The 15749-nt window shown below is 54.9% G+C and overlaps 1 protein-coding gene across 2 annotated transcripts in view; it reads left to right on the forward strand.

The window, feature by feature from the left end:
* Nucleotides 1–4239: 4239 nt before the first annotated feature.
* The window catches only part of TCF20 (transcription factor 20), a 189398-nt gene continuing 177888 nt past the window's right edge, over nt 4240–15749 (forward strand). For both annotated transcript variants that reach the window (XM_033865908.2, XM_033865910.2), the window contains exon 1: nt 4240–4437. In XM_033865908.2, the coding sequence (XP_033721799.1) occupies nt 4390–4437 (48 nt within the window). In that variant the 5' untranslated portion in view covers nt 4240–4389. The remainder of the gene's footprint in view (nt 4438–15749) is intronic.

The raw sequence follows: 15749 nt of genomic DNA on the forward strand, positions 1-15749 counted from the left end.
AATTCCTGGAACCTGTGAATATTACCTTATATGGCAAAGACTTTGTACTTGTGATTAAGGATTTTAAAATGGGGAGATTATCCTGGATTATTACAATCACAAGTGTCTTTATAAGAGGGATGCAGAGGGAGATTACAGACAGAAGGCGGAAGGCAATGTGATGATGGAAGGAGAGAAAGAGATTTGAAGATGCTACCTTGCAGGCTTTGAAGCTGGACATAGGGGCCCTGAGCCAAGGAATGCAGCTCTAGAAGCTGGAAAGGGCAACGAAACAGGCTCTCCTCAAAGCCTCTGCAGTGGCATGGCCCTGCAGACACCCTGGTTTCAGCCCACTGAAACTGATTTTGGATTTCTGGCCTCCAGAACTGTAAGAGGAAAAGTGTATATTGTTTTGAGCCACCAAGCTTGTGGCAACTGGTTATAGCAATCTAGGAGTCAGATGTACTTTTCCTCCTGGAAGAGCCGATTCAGCCTCCTAGTCACCCCCCACCACCACCCCCGGTCAGTGGCTCACTCCCACTCTGTGCTCCTTGTGATGCCTCCTCACGGCCCTGACCCTGGAGGTTGCTGCAGCCACAGCTTCTTCGCTGACCCCAGCCTTGGCCTCTCCTCTCACTCCCAGCACTGACCTTGCCAGGTTGGCGTCGTCCTCCAGTTGCCCAAGGACATGCACCAGCTCTAGGGCATGGCAGAGAAGGAAACTGAGGCTCAGAGAGGGGCAGTGAATGCCTGAGGTCACTTAGCTGGCAAGGGGCAAAGCCGGATTTGAATTTGGGCCTGTCTGATAGCAGGGCTCGTGCTCCCAACAACTCTCCTGGTGGACACTTGGTAAATGTCCCTGAGTGAGTGACAAGACAGGCAGACACAGTAACCCGCGGAAAACACATCATGGGAAGGTCTATGGGATCTTGAAGGAGGGTGGTAACCGTGCCTGAGCAAACCAAGGAAGGCTTCCTGGAAGAGGTGCCCTTGAAGGATGAGGGCACTCCAGGTAGAGAATATTATGAGCAAAGGCCTGAAGATGGAAGGAGTGAGATGGCAGGAAAGGGGAAGCACTGGGAGGAGCCTGGAGAGATGACACCAGGCCCAGGTCATGAAGGGCCTTGGATACCAGGCTGAGGCTGAGGAGCCCACAGAGCTTGGGCAACAGGAGAGCGAAATCCCCTACATCATTCTTTAGGAGGCAACTCGATTGAGTGGCTCTGGGGAGGGTGGCCTGTTCCATTTGGAGGCTGCTGCCTCCAAAAGCAAAAGCTTTGGGGCTGGGACTGAGACCGAGGAGGTAGAGGTTGGGGCAGGGAAGCAGACTCTAGAGCCACTTTGGAGAGGGGACAACAAGACCTGGTGACCTACTGGCCTCAAGGCATAAGGGTGAAGGGATGTCCATGCCCCCATCCAGTGGACAGAGGCTGGTTTCAGTAAACAGAACCAAATGTACAGGCGTAGAGAGGCAACGTGGGGGGAAATCCAGGTGGCAACCAGGGGGAGGTGTCCCGAAGGCAGCCGAGAGAATGGGTCAGGACTCAGGAGATAGGTTGAGCCTGCAGACGGAGGATGGGGAGAAACTGGGGAGGCTGTGGTGGCCACAGCGGCAGGAGGAATGAGGTAATCAGGGAAGGTGTGCTGAGAGGTGACCAGGGCACCCGTGGTGAAAGGCTCTTAAGGAAAGGTCTCTTTCCCTCCTCAGCTGCTGCTGCTGCCCCTGGGTGCCAACCCCAGCACTCATCTGGGTCCATATGGAATTGGACCTTTCCTGGTGGGCTCCACTTTAGGGAAACCTGATAGCAAATTCCAAACCAATAAGCGCAAATAAATGAGGGGTGATTACTGACAATAGGAGAGGGTACACCACGGGGTGCCTCCAAATAACATCTCCTCCAGTACGTTTTAAGTGCTTTATAGGTCATTAACTACTTGACAGAGAGAGCCTGACACTTAAAGCAAAGAATTCTGCGCCTCTGCCAGGGAAAATCAATCAGAAATGAAGATAGAGCATCACTTGCGTTAAGACGTACAGGGTGGGCAAACGGGATTTGATTTACACATAATTTTAAGGTCCTCTCCATTGTGTAAACTGAGGCAATGTGTATTTGAGGACATTTATAAATCCCAAACTGGAGTTTAGAAATATTTAACTTCCCCGCGGCCTTTTTTTTTTTTTTTTTTTTTTTGGTTGTTGTTAATGAAATATTTCAAAGATGGGAAAGTACGGAGACAGGCTTAAACATCTAAGCCCATCACCTGATTCTGTCAAATAAAACCATAGCTATATAGCTAAGACTGAAGCTTTTAAATGTTACTTGTTTTTTAAAATGTTGTTTGTTTATTCTTCCTGGCTTTTCAAATTCTATCTTCTGTCCCCACCTCTTCAGGGAGACCTGAATGCTGACCACCCACCCCTGCCTAAGACATCACTCCTTCCTCTGAAATCCGAGAGTAATTACTGCCTCTTTAATTAACTTGGCAATTAATCACCACCTGCTGGTGAAACAGCTTTTATTGTCCTTGTCCATCTTGCATGTGGGATGCAGGTGGGGGTGGGGGTGGGGGTCAGGCAGGCAGGGGGAGGAGGGAAGGCAGGCTGCGCTCTCCTCAGGGTCCCAGGCTGAGCAGGGTCTGCTGGAAGGAGAGGCTTGATATCCAGGGGGTCAGCTCCCTCCTGGCTCTGTTTAGGTAGCTGCCAGGTACCAGGAACTGAGATGAGCTGGAGAGAAGTCCCAAAAGAGCAGTGGGCAGCTAGGAGGGTAACCTACCCTGTGCAGCTTCAGGGCCCCTGCTCTGCTTCCCTCTGACCAGAATGGTCTTTCCATATTGGGTCTGGTTGTGGGTTGCATTGTGACCCCAAAAAAGATATGTTGGAACCGTAACCACCAGTACCTGTGAATGTAACCTGATTTGGAAATAGGGTCTTTGCTGATGTAATGACTTTGAGATGAGGTCATACTGGATTAGAGTGGGCCCTAAATCCAATGACTGGCATCCTTGTCAGAAGGGCATGTGAAGACAGAGACACAGGGAGAACTCACTGTGCCACCAAGCTGGCTCCTCTGCACACCTGGATCTGACTGCCCAGGATCGCAGCATTTCTTTAGTCGATTAACCCTCCCCCACCCAACTCCAGCAGCAGCTCCTACATCCTCCTCTGTCAGAGGAAGCTCTCTCCCCTATCCCATATCAGAGACCACCCTGCAATCAAAACGACTCTCTTGGGAGGTGGAGGTTCCCAAGTACTGCCCTCCCCCCAGAACAGCGTGCCTGCTCAAGTCAGTTTGCTTAATGATAACCCCTGTGGTTCCCCCAGGAAAATCCTCCCACATGCCCACAAACCCCTCAGAAGCGGGCAAGGTACACTGGTTTGAGCAGAGTGCTTTTAACTTCCGCTGTGATTGGGGGAGAGGGGGTGGTCAGAGAGGGAGAGGGCGCTGCAGGCTACCAGGATTTTAACACGAAGGCAGGGCCGTCTCACTCGTACTGCCAAACACAGCGCTCGGTGCAGCCTGTTCATTGAAACGATTCACCTTCTAACCCATCTGATCTAATCCACTCCCTTTTGATAGATGGGAAACTCAGGCCCGGACACTCCACAGGGCATCGCTGTGTAGGGATCTGAGGTCCAGTGATGTAGCATGTCCCAAGTGACAGCGTTTCTCTGCACCTCAGTCTCCCCATTCTAGAAGGAGAATAGTAATATCACCCTCTAGGGATGTTACCAGCCTTAAAGACAGCTCTAAAAACCTATATGTACATTTTCCATGAATTCAATCAACATGTTCTGAGCACTTCCTGGGTGCCAGGTCCTGGGGATACAGCGGTGAGTGGCACAAACCCGGTGTCCTGACTTCAAGGTGCTACCTATTTTGTAGAAAAAGACAAAGAAACGCATTACCCTCGAGGTAGTTAAGTGTTATGATGGGGTGTACAGAAGCAGTGAGGAAAAGGATACAGATCTCAGGAGGACCCAAAAGAGTAGTGGCGGACACAGGGGAAAAGAAAAGGCAAAGAATGGATCCCGCAACCCCACACCCCCACTGTCTGCACCCCTTCTTTGCCTTAGCCAATCAGGAGCCAGCATCGCCGGCCGGCCGACTAATCAGGAGCCGGAACAGGAGCTCGAGTCGCAGACGAAGGCTTCCCCAGGGAGGGCGGCAGGAGCCCGCGTGCCCCGCCCCTCCCGGCCCCGCCCACTCCCCGCCCATTCCCCGCCTAAGGCCCGCCCCGCCGCGGTCAGCCGCGCCTGCCCGGAGTTCCCTGGCCGGCGGCCGGCCGCTGGGGCCCAGTATTGTCTTAAGGGCCGAAAAAAGAGGAAAGGGGGGAGGGTGGGGAACTGCCAAGTGACCGGCAGAGGATATACAACATTTTCTTTCACCATCGACAATCTTGCACCAATGTATGAAAGAGACGGTATCGCCTGGACAGGAGCGTGAGGCCGCGGGCAAGGTAAGCAGCCCCCCGCGGGCGTCTCCGGGCGTGGGGGGCGCCCGGAGAAGATCGGGGCACCACCTCCCACGCTGAGTGGCTGTCGCGGGGTCTGTGTCCCGGTCCGCGCTCTGAAGGGTCTCGTGAGGCTTGAGCAGTGTGGACGCGGCCCCAGAGATGAGACATCTCCGAGGCGGTGTGGACGCGGCCTCTGAGCTGAGACGTGTTCAGTGACCTGGGGGCTGCCGAGGCGGTGTAGACGAGCGCAGGTGAGCGGGCTGAGGCACCCCCGAAATCCCGAGGTAGTGGAGACTGATCCCGAAGGCTGGGGTTGACGGTCCTCGTAACTCGCGGCGGGTGAGCCTGGAGACTCGGACTATGACTGAGGCACCTTCCAGCGACCCGGGGGCAGGTGAGGCTGTGTGGACCCGCGCCGCAGAACCACGAGCAGGTGTACACGCGGGCGGGTGGCAGACGCGGAAAGTTTGCAGGAGCGCGCGGCGCGGACGGAGGGTCCGCGTGCCGACGGAGGCGCCGCGCTGGGGCTGGGACCCCGCTCGCCGCCGCCGGCCTCAGCCGCTTCCCCGGGCCAGAGGCGCCCTGGGGGAAGCCCAAACCCCAGCCTCAGCTTCTGCAGCTGAGGTGGCAAAGGGAGTTGGGGAGGCAGTAACTGAACTGAGCCCTAGAGGAAAACCAGAGGTTGATTTCGAGCCTCTCAGGCAGGTCCGCCCAGCACCTGCTCTGTCCCCGCTGAAGCCTGGGGCATCTCCATTTCACCTGTGAGGGGTAGAGCCAGCTTGGTGTCCAGACACGCGCTGGTCATCAGCTGAGGGGACTCCAACCCGGTCTGGTCCAAGCCCGGAGCCCTGCTCCTTCTCTCCTTCCACTTCTGCCTCAGGGAGGAGGAAGGGCGCCAGGATGGTGGGCGGGGGGAGCGCAGATGAAACCTGGGGGTGGGGTGTCAGGAGGCCCTGGATCGGGACATCCGGATCTGCCTCCCCCTGCCCCTTTGTGGCTCCCAGTGGCCTCACAGCATCAGGCAAGGGAATGAATGGAGGAGGGAAGGCGGTGGCGGGGTGGGGGGGGGGGTGGGGGGGGTGGGGGTGGGGGGGGGTGGGAGAGTATGGGACAGGTGAATCTAGTGCTCACCTACCTCGACCCAGGGGAGCTGTGTCTGGCGCAGATCAAGTGGGGCAGGGTAGCTATGTGACACTCTTCTGTAGGAGAAGAAAGACACCCAACCCCAGTCTCTGCCACAGGGGAAAGGCAGAAGGGGGCCCAGAGGCTGGAGGGACACCTACAGGTCGAGGGTGCTTCTCGGGGTGGCCCCACCTCTCTGTGCCTTTTGGCCCCGTTCTTACTTTCACACACCCTCCTAGTCTCTGTGATTCCTCACAGGTCCTTTGCACATGTTATTTATGTTTTTGATCAACAAGTAGTCATCAAACATCGACTGTGTCCCAGGCACAGGCAACTCGGTGGTGAACAAGACAAACCCTGTCTCTGCCCTCACAGGCTTCAGACCAGTGCAGGGACATAGCTGGTGAACAACAGTCAGGAAAGGAATGGGGACAGGAGGCAACCTTGAGTGGGCATGAGGAAAGGCTTCTCTGCAGAGGCGACAGTGAGTCAGAAGGGTTAATGCCTCATCATCAGTTCTTCCTCCTCCAGGAAGCCTTCCCTGACCTCCCTGACCTGACACTTTCCCTATGCCAGGCTCTCATAGCCTGGGAACCACTCCCTCCATGGACATTCTTATGTCATTATTGGGTTGATGTTTGTCTCCTCCCATCAACTGTAAGAGGCATGAGGGCAGGACCTGAATCCCTTCTGGGTAGATGGTAGGCCAAGCGAATAAAGGATGAGTAGAATTTCCCCAGAAAAACAGGAGCTGCTCAGCCAGGTCAGGCATCCTGACAGCAGAAATTTTTCTTTCCCCGTCCCCGGCCTGAGTCCTGGGCTCCACACCCCATTTGCTGTTCAGAGATACAAAGTAAAAGAAACCAGCAGGCCCGGTGAGGAAGAGAGCAGGAAAAGGCTTGGCACAGATGGCCCACTGGAGCGCCGAGCCTGGCCCTCAGGAGGGGAAGAGACCCTTCTGGGGGGAGGCCTGGGGACAGGTGACTGTGCTGTTCTCTGAGTTCAGATCAGCCTACTCCTCATTTTTCTGTCCCAGCTCTGGGAGGCTTGGTTTCCTTCAAATGCCACTCTGGGAGAAGGTGGTGGCCAGCAGGGTCCCCAGGATGGCCAGGGTACAGGGCCACAGTAACTCCCCTCCTCCCCCCACATCTTGGACAGACAGGACCCCGGGCAGTGCCTCTCTGATCCGGAGTCAGGCCTCTGGGCCACAAACAGCAGCCCAGGTGATCTACAGTTCATTTAAACTCCTGGCTGGAAAGTAGGAATCAGGCGTAGAGGGGCAACTCTTATTTTCATTTCTCATCGTTTCTACGCTCAGTGAATTCCTCCCTCCCCTGGCTCTGACAGACCTGTGCGCCTGGCAGCTTTCCTGTGGCAGATTATGCTCTCACAGACGCCTGACAAAGCTTTTAGTGCCCCCCCATCCTCCCCACTTCAGGGGACTGAGCGGCCTCCACGCACAGCTAGAGAGTCTGCATGCTTTATTCAGGCCCTGGCAGCGAAGGAATAAAAACGGGCTCCCCACCCAGCCGCCCAGCCAGCCCTCCTGACTGGAATTGCTTTAAAAAATTAACTCGCAGATATGGAGATATGTGTATATGTATAGCTGATCACTATGTTATAAAGCAGAAACTAACACACCATTGTAAAGCAATTATACTACAATAAAGATGTTAAAAAATTAAAAAAATAATAATTTGCAATGATTTACTCCCTTTTGTTCTATGGGGATCACCAGCATTTTAAAGATGTAGTTAGGGGCTTCCCTGGTGGCGCAGTGGTTGAGAGTCCGCCTGCCGATGCAGGGGACGCGGGTTCGTGCCCCGGTCCGGGAACATCCCACATGCCGCGGAGCCGCTGGGCCCGTGAGCCATGGCCGCTGAGCCTGCGCATCCGGAGCCTGTGCTCCGCAACGGGAGAGGCCACAGCAGTGAGAGGCCCGCGTACCGCAAAAAAAAAAACCAAATTAAAAAAAAAGATGTATTTAAATCAGATTCACTGCTCCCAGTTAAACCTTAACTGCCTCCCCCCCGACCCAGCAGAAAGAGCACTGGATTTGGAGTCGGGCAGCGACTCAGCAGTTCACGCCAAGTTCTGCTAATGACGAGCTGTGTGACCTTGGGCAAATTACTTAACCTCTCTGCGCCTCCATTGGCTCCTCTGGTAACTGAGGTTAATGATAATCCTTCCCTCACAGGGTGTTGTGAGGATTAAATTAGATAACGTTCAGGGAAGAGGCATGCAATGCCACGCCTGTGTTTTCTGTTCCCCAGTACTGGCTGTCCCTCTAATTAGCCTGGTGACCTTGGGTGGGCCACTCAGCCACTCTCGGGCCCTCAATTTCTGCATCTGAAAAGCACAGGGGTTGTTCTAGGAGATGATGCCACTGAGCCCCCCAGCTCCAGCCCTGAGCCCCCACTCACCTCCTCCTGCCCTCTGCCAGACACCTTCCCTTGGCCACCCCTTTCCTCTTTATCCAAGCACTCATCTCTAATTGGAGGTGGTCCCCTCCCCAGCTGCCTCTCCTCCTGGCTCCCTGTGAAGTCTGCAGGGTTGGGCCCCAGGGGCCTGCCGTTCTTGGCTCGTTTTCAGGAGCAATTAGCTACAGGCCTTGGAGGTGGCCTCAGTGGGCGTGTGGCCAGGCCACTGGAAGCCAGGACTCTGCTCCGTCTGTGGCCTGCGGGGCTCCCCCAGGCCCGGGGGTCCCCGTTGCCAGTGGTGGGGAGGCAGATTCCCAGGCAAAGCCATTTCCATTTCTGTACTTTATGACTCCTCGAAGCCCCGAGTCTGAGTGTAAATTAGTTCTACCCTGTGCTTTTGTTGGCAACTGTCTGTTCCTTGGAAGCGAGGGGCTTTGTCAGGAAGAACAAAGCTGTTTGGTGTTTTTCTGATTTGGGGGAAGCGTGCTCCTGTGGGAGGGCTCATCGCTTCTCAGTGTCAGTTCCGAGTCCTTGGTTCTCAGACTTGCTGGTTTTGTTTTGGGTTTTTAACTCCTATGGCTTGAGAGTCACATATGTTTGTGTGTGTGTTGGCTGAGGGATTTTTTTTTCCCTCCTTTTTGGCTTGCATAGTGTATTCCGTGGAAGCTAATTCCAGGGACTGAACTTTTCAAATCACTGCTTCAACAGCTTTTAAAAATCTGGACGTAGTTACTCCTGTCATCCATGTGTAAAGATTTAGAAAAAATTCCCAACCCGAGGGTGGGCAGCCTCAAGGATGCACAGCTCCTGGCAGCCCGCACTCGCTGGAGACCTGAGGTCAAAGCCGAAATGTCGAGCTCCTCTTGGGACGGGAGGGGGCGGGAGGAGTGCGGTCTGCTCGGTGCCAGACATCTGGATATTTAGAAAACATCTGGGTGGCTGGATTTTTCAGGTTTCTGCCTGACATTTAATATCACAAACATTGAGCCTGCCTCCCGTCGTCCCCCGCCTCCCAAACACACCCAGCCCCTTCCCTCCCCTTCCTGACGGGTAAGAAACATCCATTCTTTCCAATTCCCCAGCGTTTCCCCCCTACCGGAAATCTGATGGGCTTATGACATCATGGCTGGCTGCTGAGCGATGAAGTGGATGCCACAAAGAAATCCGACATTATCAGATGGATTCTGAAATCAGTTTCCCTCTGGCTGTAGTAACAGGCGTGGAGTCAGGAGAATATGAGCTTTGTTTAAAAAAACAAAAAATAAAACTAGGACCTGACCTGTATTAAATACAATTTCTTAAAGCAAACAGACCTTTTGGACATCATCCGATTTTAATAGAAAATGCTGGGTTTTATGAAACGAAAGCGGCTAATAAATCAGTCCTGAAGCTGCCTGTGAACATTCCATTTCTGTTGAGTTTTGTGTGTCCTTATTCACTAATAAAGGAGGAACTGGGAATGGTTTCTCTCCCTTCGTTATTCAAATGGGATAGCTTTTTTTTTTTTTGAGCCAATAAAATTCACTGGGTAAATTGCTGGTTTATGTTTTTCTAGGAATCCATTTTTATGGAGTGACCTTGGACCTGACCAGGTCTGCAAACATTGTATTTCCCTCTGCTGGTTTTTCTGGCTGTGAAACTGTTAAGAGGATGCAGTTAAGCCTGATTTTCAGTCTCCTCTCTGCAGGGCAGGGCCGGGACCTGGTGAGCCAGGTCGGTTCTTGGGATGAAAAACCACTTTGAAAGGATAAAGGAGGGGAACAGACAGTGAAGGGGCCTGTGACACGAGCCCCAGGGCAGCCTGGGAGGACGGATCCACTGTCTTCCCCATCCTCCCAAAGGGGAGCGAGGACCTCAGAAATAGCTGCAGGCTGAGGGAGCTCACCCCTGATGCAGGCTCAGGTTAGAGGAAGCTCTGGGTTCCAGGTGTTGTGCCTGCCAGGTCCCTAGTGCGGGCATGTGGAGTCTAAGGGACTAGCTCCTCCGTGGACAAGCTGTGGGGCCCTTCACCTTGCAGCCTCTGCCCCTGGGAGTGGGCATAACGACCCCACCTTGCCTGCTGGGAGAAACGTAGTGCTGGGTGCTCCACACGATGCCCGGCCACTTCAAAGGGCTCTGGGGTCTGTCTCAGAGCCGGGAGAGGCTGGGGGAGATTCTGAAGCTGAGTCCACTGCCTCGGTTTGTTCGTGTCCCGGCTCTGGCAGCCACCATCTGCGTGACGACATTGACCTGTGTGACGTTCTCTGTGCCTTGGTTTCCTCATTCGTCAAACCATAATAATAATCGGACAAACCTCATACCCGGGGCAGTTGAGAGAACTAATGTAGTTAAGAGCTCACCCAGCGTTAGCTCTTACGTGAGACGTGCCCCTGAGCCCAGCAGGTGGGTTGCTGGGTGGGACTGTTGCGCCTGGGATGGGAGTGGGTGCGTCAAGCTGAGCACAGGTAGAGGATAATCGAGGACTAAATAGAGCACCGCTCCTCTCTCTGCACAGAACATTCCATGGCTCCCCACTGCCTAAAGGGAATAAAGTTCCCCTCCTTAACTGGGCCCCAGGTACGTCACACTTGGGCCTCATGCACTGTTCTCTCCCCTCATTTCTCTCTCGTTCTCCCAGCTGGAGCACACCGCCTTCTCTGGACTCAGTACTAATGGGTAGGTCACATTTTCGAGAACCTGCCATCACTTTATTCTGGGTACTTTACATGGATTAACTCATTTGATCCTCACACCAACCCATGCAGGGGATATGGTTATCATTCCTATTTTAGAGGAAAAGACGAGACTTCAGGGGTTAAGTATCTTGCCTCAGGTACCAGGGCGTGGATTGGAGCCAGGGGTTGGGCTCCTGCACCATCCACTTAACCCCAGCCCCACTGGCTCCATTGGGCCTTCCCCCTCCTGTTTCCCACCTCATCCCTAAAGCCAGAGCCCCTGCCTTCTCAGAATGCCCGCCCCATCTCTGTCTGCCAAGATTCTTATGCCACCTTGGCCAAGAGGCCTTCCCAGACCACCCTCCAGCCATGTTAGCTGAGGAATGGTGGCGGGGCCCATTGTGCCCCCCTCAGGATGCGACTCTCCGTGGTTGGCCCGCGGGGCCCTGGTCCACCTTACCTACAGGTCAGGAGCTGTGCTATGGCCAGCTTTGTGTCCCTCACAAGGCACTCACTGACGACCTACTATGTGCAAGACGTGGGGACTCATACAGCAGGTGCCCACATCCAGCCTGGTCTTCTCTCCCAAACTCCAGGCCTGTCCAGCTGATGCCTTTTGCCTGCCACAGCTCCATTTGGATGGCCAGGGGGCAGCTTCACCTCAGCAATCACAAACCGAGCTCTTGAAATTCACCTCCACAACCTTCCCCACCTCAGGTAACGGCACCTTCATTTTCCACTCAGTTCCTCCGGCCAAAAAACCTTGGGATCATCTTTGACTCCTGTCTCCCTCTCTTTTCATAATCTCAAGCTCTCTTTCTCTCCACCCCACCCTTACCCCCCATTCACCATCAGCAAATACTGTTGGTTCTACTTTCAAAATATACCAGCAGTTTGACCCCTTTTCCACCTGAACTGCCCACCTGTATGAGTGCAGCAGCCTCCTCATGGTTCTCCTGCTTCCCCCTCGGCCCCCTGGAATCCATTCTCTATGCAGCAGCCAGAGTGACCCTGCTGGAACTTAGGCCAGATCCTGCACTTCTCTGCCCAAAACCCAGCAATGGCTCCCAGTTCATTCAGGGTCAAAGCAGAGTCCTGCCTGGGGCCCCCGCTTGCTCCCTCTCTGCCCTCAGCTCCTGCCACCCCCCATCTTGCCCACTGACCTCCATCATACCATGTGTATTCCCACCTCAGGACCTTTGCACTTGCTGTTCCTTCTCCCCAGTATCTACTTCCTTCTGGTATTTACATCGATCAAATGTCACCTGCTCAGAGAGACTTTCCCTTACCTCCCCGCCCCATCCTCTCCCCACTGGGTTGTTCTTTCCCTGCTCTGTTGCTCCTCAGCAACTATTCCCACGTGACCTTATGTTATACATGTATGTGTCTGTTACTAGAACGTAACCCGCACTAGGGCAGAGCCCCGCCTGTCTTCTCACTGCTGTATCCCTGATGCTCAATAAACATTTGTGGAATGAAAAGCTAGATGGATGGATTCCATGAAGGGGCAGCAAATACTAAACACCTGGTCTGTATCAGGTTCTGTGCTGGGTGCTGAGGTGACACATGTGAACAGGACCTCCTGTGCCACCCACGGTGCCCTAGTCTGAGGAGGGAGACAGACGCCAAGCCAGAAATCACGAAGCAGGTGGAATGGGGTGGTGTCCGGGAATGAGCTCAGAGGAGGAATTGGTCCAGCCGGTCCGAGGGAGCTTCCTGAAGGAGGGGGCATACTCAGGGCCACCTGGGAGGTGAATAGAAATTGGGCAGGGAGGAGGGTCAGGCAGACAGGTAGGCAGTGTGCTCCAGGGGCTGAGGACCGGCCTGGTGGGCAGGTAACCTCGTATTAAAGTCAATAGGGGTCAGGTGGCTGGAGAGAAGGGCAAGTTTTCCAGGTTGGGGTCACCATGTGGGGAAAGGCCCCGAGGTGGGAATGAGTGTGGGCAGCGTGGCTGGCGGAGATGGACTGAGGAGGGGCTTAAGCGCTGCCTGGAGAGGCGTTAGGCAGAGCAGCAGAGCCTGGGCTGGAATCCTGGCTCTTCCCCTCCAATGGTGTGATCCTGGATGCATCACTTCTCTTTTCAGCAGCTCAGTTTTCCCATCAGTGGACTCCTGACTATGTGCCTTTTCTGCTGCGTGTCCTGCCTCACAGAGAGGGTGAGACTTAAACCTGGAGGGAGGGATCCAGGGAAGAGAGGAGAATGCCAGGAAGAGCATGGTGAGCAGGGGGAACAGAATATGCAAAGACATGGGGCCTTTCTTCTGGATGTGTTTCTCCAGTCGCTCCCTCAGGGAGCAGCGAGGCAGGGAAGACAATGAAAGGGGCAGCCTGGCTGTCCCCAGCGGAGGCCAGCCCTGGAACATGCCTGGTTCTCCACTTGAGGGGCCACCCAACTTTGGCCTCACACTTAGCTGAGCACCACAGCCCTGAGACAGGCCTGCGAAGCTGGAGAAGCCAAGGCTCAGAGCAGAGAGGTGACTGGCAGCCACGTTACCACATAGCTGGTAAGTGGCAGACAAGGGACTTGAATCCAGACCTACCTGTCCCCACTCCCTGCTGCCCTTTCACAAGACTGAGCCATCTTTGGGTGGGCCAGGTCTCGGGGAGCCAGGATCGCACAGGTCCATCGCACAGGTGTGATGAACCTGCTCATGCCAGGCTCTGAGACTGAGTCCCATGCCCCCACCGCAGGGCTGCCGTGATCAAGGCCACTTCCTCCTTTGGGGGAGGTGAGTCAGTCCTCTGGAAACCCTCTAAGCCTCTCCCCTTGGCTGGAACTTCTCTGAAGACTCTGGAAGCTCCTGGAATATTCCAGGTTTATTGACTCCCTGGAGCCTCCCAAACCACCCCTCAAACAGGGGCTGTTGTTATCCCCATTTGACAGGTCGGGAGACAGGCTCGGAGAGGAGCAGTTACCCAGGGGAGACACACAGGTTAAATGGGGAGGTCCTGCTGGGTTCATTCTCTGAGGCTGCTTTAGGGACAGAGGGCCTAGGCCATGTACAGCTGAGAGCTGGTGCTGGGGCCTGAAGCGGGAGTTTCACGGGGCTAATTTCAGCCTACACTAAGAACTTTCTTCCAGGTATGCCCAAGATGGACACTTTGCAGGAGTTTCAACAACCTCTGCAAGTGGAGGGAGGGGAGATTAAAGTCGTGTTGGATTGAGCAGTCCAAGTTTCTTTGACCTCTCCAAGCTTCAGTTTCCTTATCTGTGAAATGGGGATATTAATACCTAGCTGTCAGAGGCATTAGGAGTCAAGGAGCCCACAAAAGGTGCCCAGTAAGTGCCACTGTCCCCTCCTGGGGCCCCCAAGCTTCCCCTATAACAGCCAAGCTTAGAGGGTAGAGTGGCAAAGGGGCCACCTCCAACAGCCCTGTGCCTGTGGAGCAGCCCCGCAGGCCCCGCTGCCTCCCTCACATGGGGAGCTGCGGGGGTAGGTCAGGCTAGGGGTTCCAGACAGCTGCCTCCTGGTCTCATGTGTCAGCTGGGCCGTGGGGTACCTTGAGTAACGGGGAGGCCCCACAGTGACTTCTTGCTTTTTTTTTTCTTTTTCACTGCACCGCGCAGCTTAGTTCCCCGGACAGGGATGGAACCTGGGCCCCCTGCAGTGGAAGCGTGGAGTCCTAACCACTGGACTGCCAGGGAAGTCCCCCCGCACGATGACTTTTTGAAAAGCACAGCTTTGAGGGCAGACACAGGCCTCTTGCCACCACTGACACTGGCCTCCAGGAGGCAGGGCTCACATCTCATCTTCGTAATAACCTCACTGCTGTAAATCGCAGCCCCACCCAGGCTTAGCCCAGAGCCTCCCTGCCCTCCAGAGCTTCCTGGCTCCCTGGTTAGGAAATGGCTCAATGCCAGGACCCAGAGAGCTGGGGAAATCTCACTCCAATGGGCCCTGTCACGGTGCTCCAGGCAGTTGGTATTTATAGAGCACCTACTCTGTGCTAGAGACTTTCCTTACCTTTGCTCAAATAATTCTTGAGGTGGGCCTACCATCTCATGTCACAGGAGAGAAAGCCAAGGCTCAGGGAGAAGCAGCATCTGGGCTGAACAACATTGGAGCTGGGGTTCTATCCCCAGGGGTGAGCGTCCCCTGCATCCTGCGTCCCCCGGGCAGGGCAGTGGAAGGAGCACTGGCTTTGCAGCCCTGGAGTTTGGTGGGTGGTGGTGGGGACTCTGGGCTTTGCAGGAGGACAGATCCAGGCCCAGTCCTGACTCTGCCCTCGTGTTTTTGCACATTCTGTTCCCTCTGCTCACTATGCTCTTCCTGGCAGACTCCTCTCTACCCTGGGTCTCTCTTGGCTTCAGTCTCACCCTTTCTGTGAAGCAGGGCAGTGTAGCCAGGGATCCACAGGCTTGTTTCAAATCCTGCCCCCGCCGAGCTTGGAAGGGAGAAGAATAAGGGACACAGCATGCAAACAGCGAACAGCACGGGCAGAGGCAAGAGGTTGTGAGTAGGCCCTTGAGAGCCGCATCAGCCGGGAGGGTGGAGCCAGGCAGAAGGGAGGAGGCCTGGGTTGGGCTGCCCTGTCACCATTCTGGGCCTTTGCCCAGGCTGCCTTCCCTGCCTGGCCTACCCTTCCCCTTCTCCTGTCCAAGCCGTCATGCCTTTAAGTCCCTGTGCAGTGGAGTTCCCTGTCCGTCTCTTCCTGAGCCACCCCTCTTCACATCCTCCTTCCCCAGTGTTCCCACGGCCCCAGGTGCCGCCTTGATGTGAGCAGTCGATGTCTCAGGTCACGCAGGTTCGTGTCCTGCCTGTGCGTGGTAGGAAGGTCCTTGACTCAAATCTTGGCTCTGCCCCTCGCCCGTTGGGTGACCAGGGACAAGCCACTTCACTTCTCTGGTTTTTCCTCTGTAGGATGACAGCAGCTGCCCCCAACTCACAGGGCTCTCCAGGGGATTAAATGAGGTTGTGCTTGTAGAGCAGCAAACCACACCGCCTCCGACAGTCAGCCGGCTGGGACATACACGTCCGTGCACGTCATTATTAGTATCTGTGAGTCTCTTGAGGGTAGGGCCTTGTGTCTGGTGTCCTGCTCGCTGCAAGGCAGAAGCAGGGGGCTTGGCGACAGCTTCCAGCACAAATGGGCAGCCTGTTCTCCTGTGCAAATGTG

Source organism: Tursiops truncatus, chromosome 11, assembly GCF_011762595.2.
Source record: "Tursiops truncatus isolate mTurTru1 chromosome 11, mTurTru1.mat.Y, whole genome shotgun sequence".
In the NCBI taxonomy this organism is placed as follows: Eukaryota; Metazoa; Chordata; class Mammalia; order Artiodactyla; family Delphinidae; genus Tursiops; species Tursiops truncatus.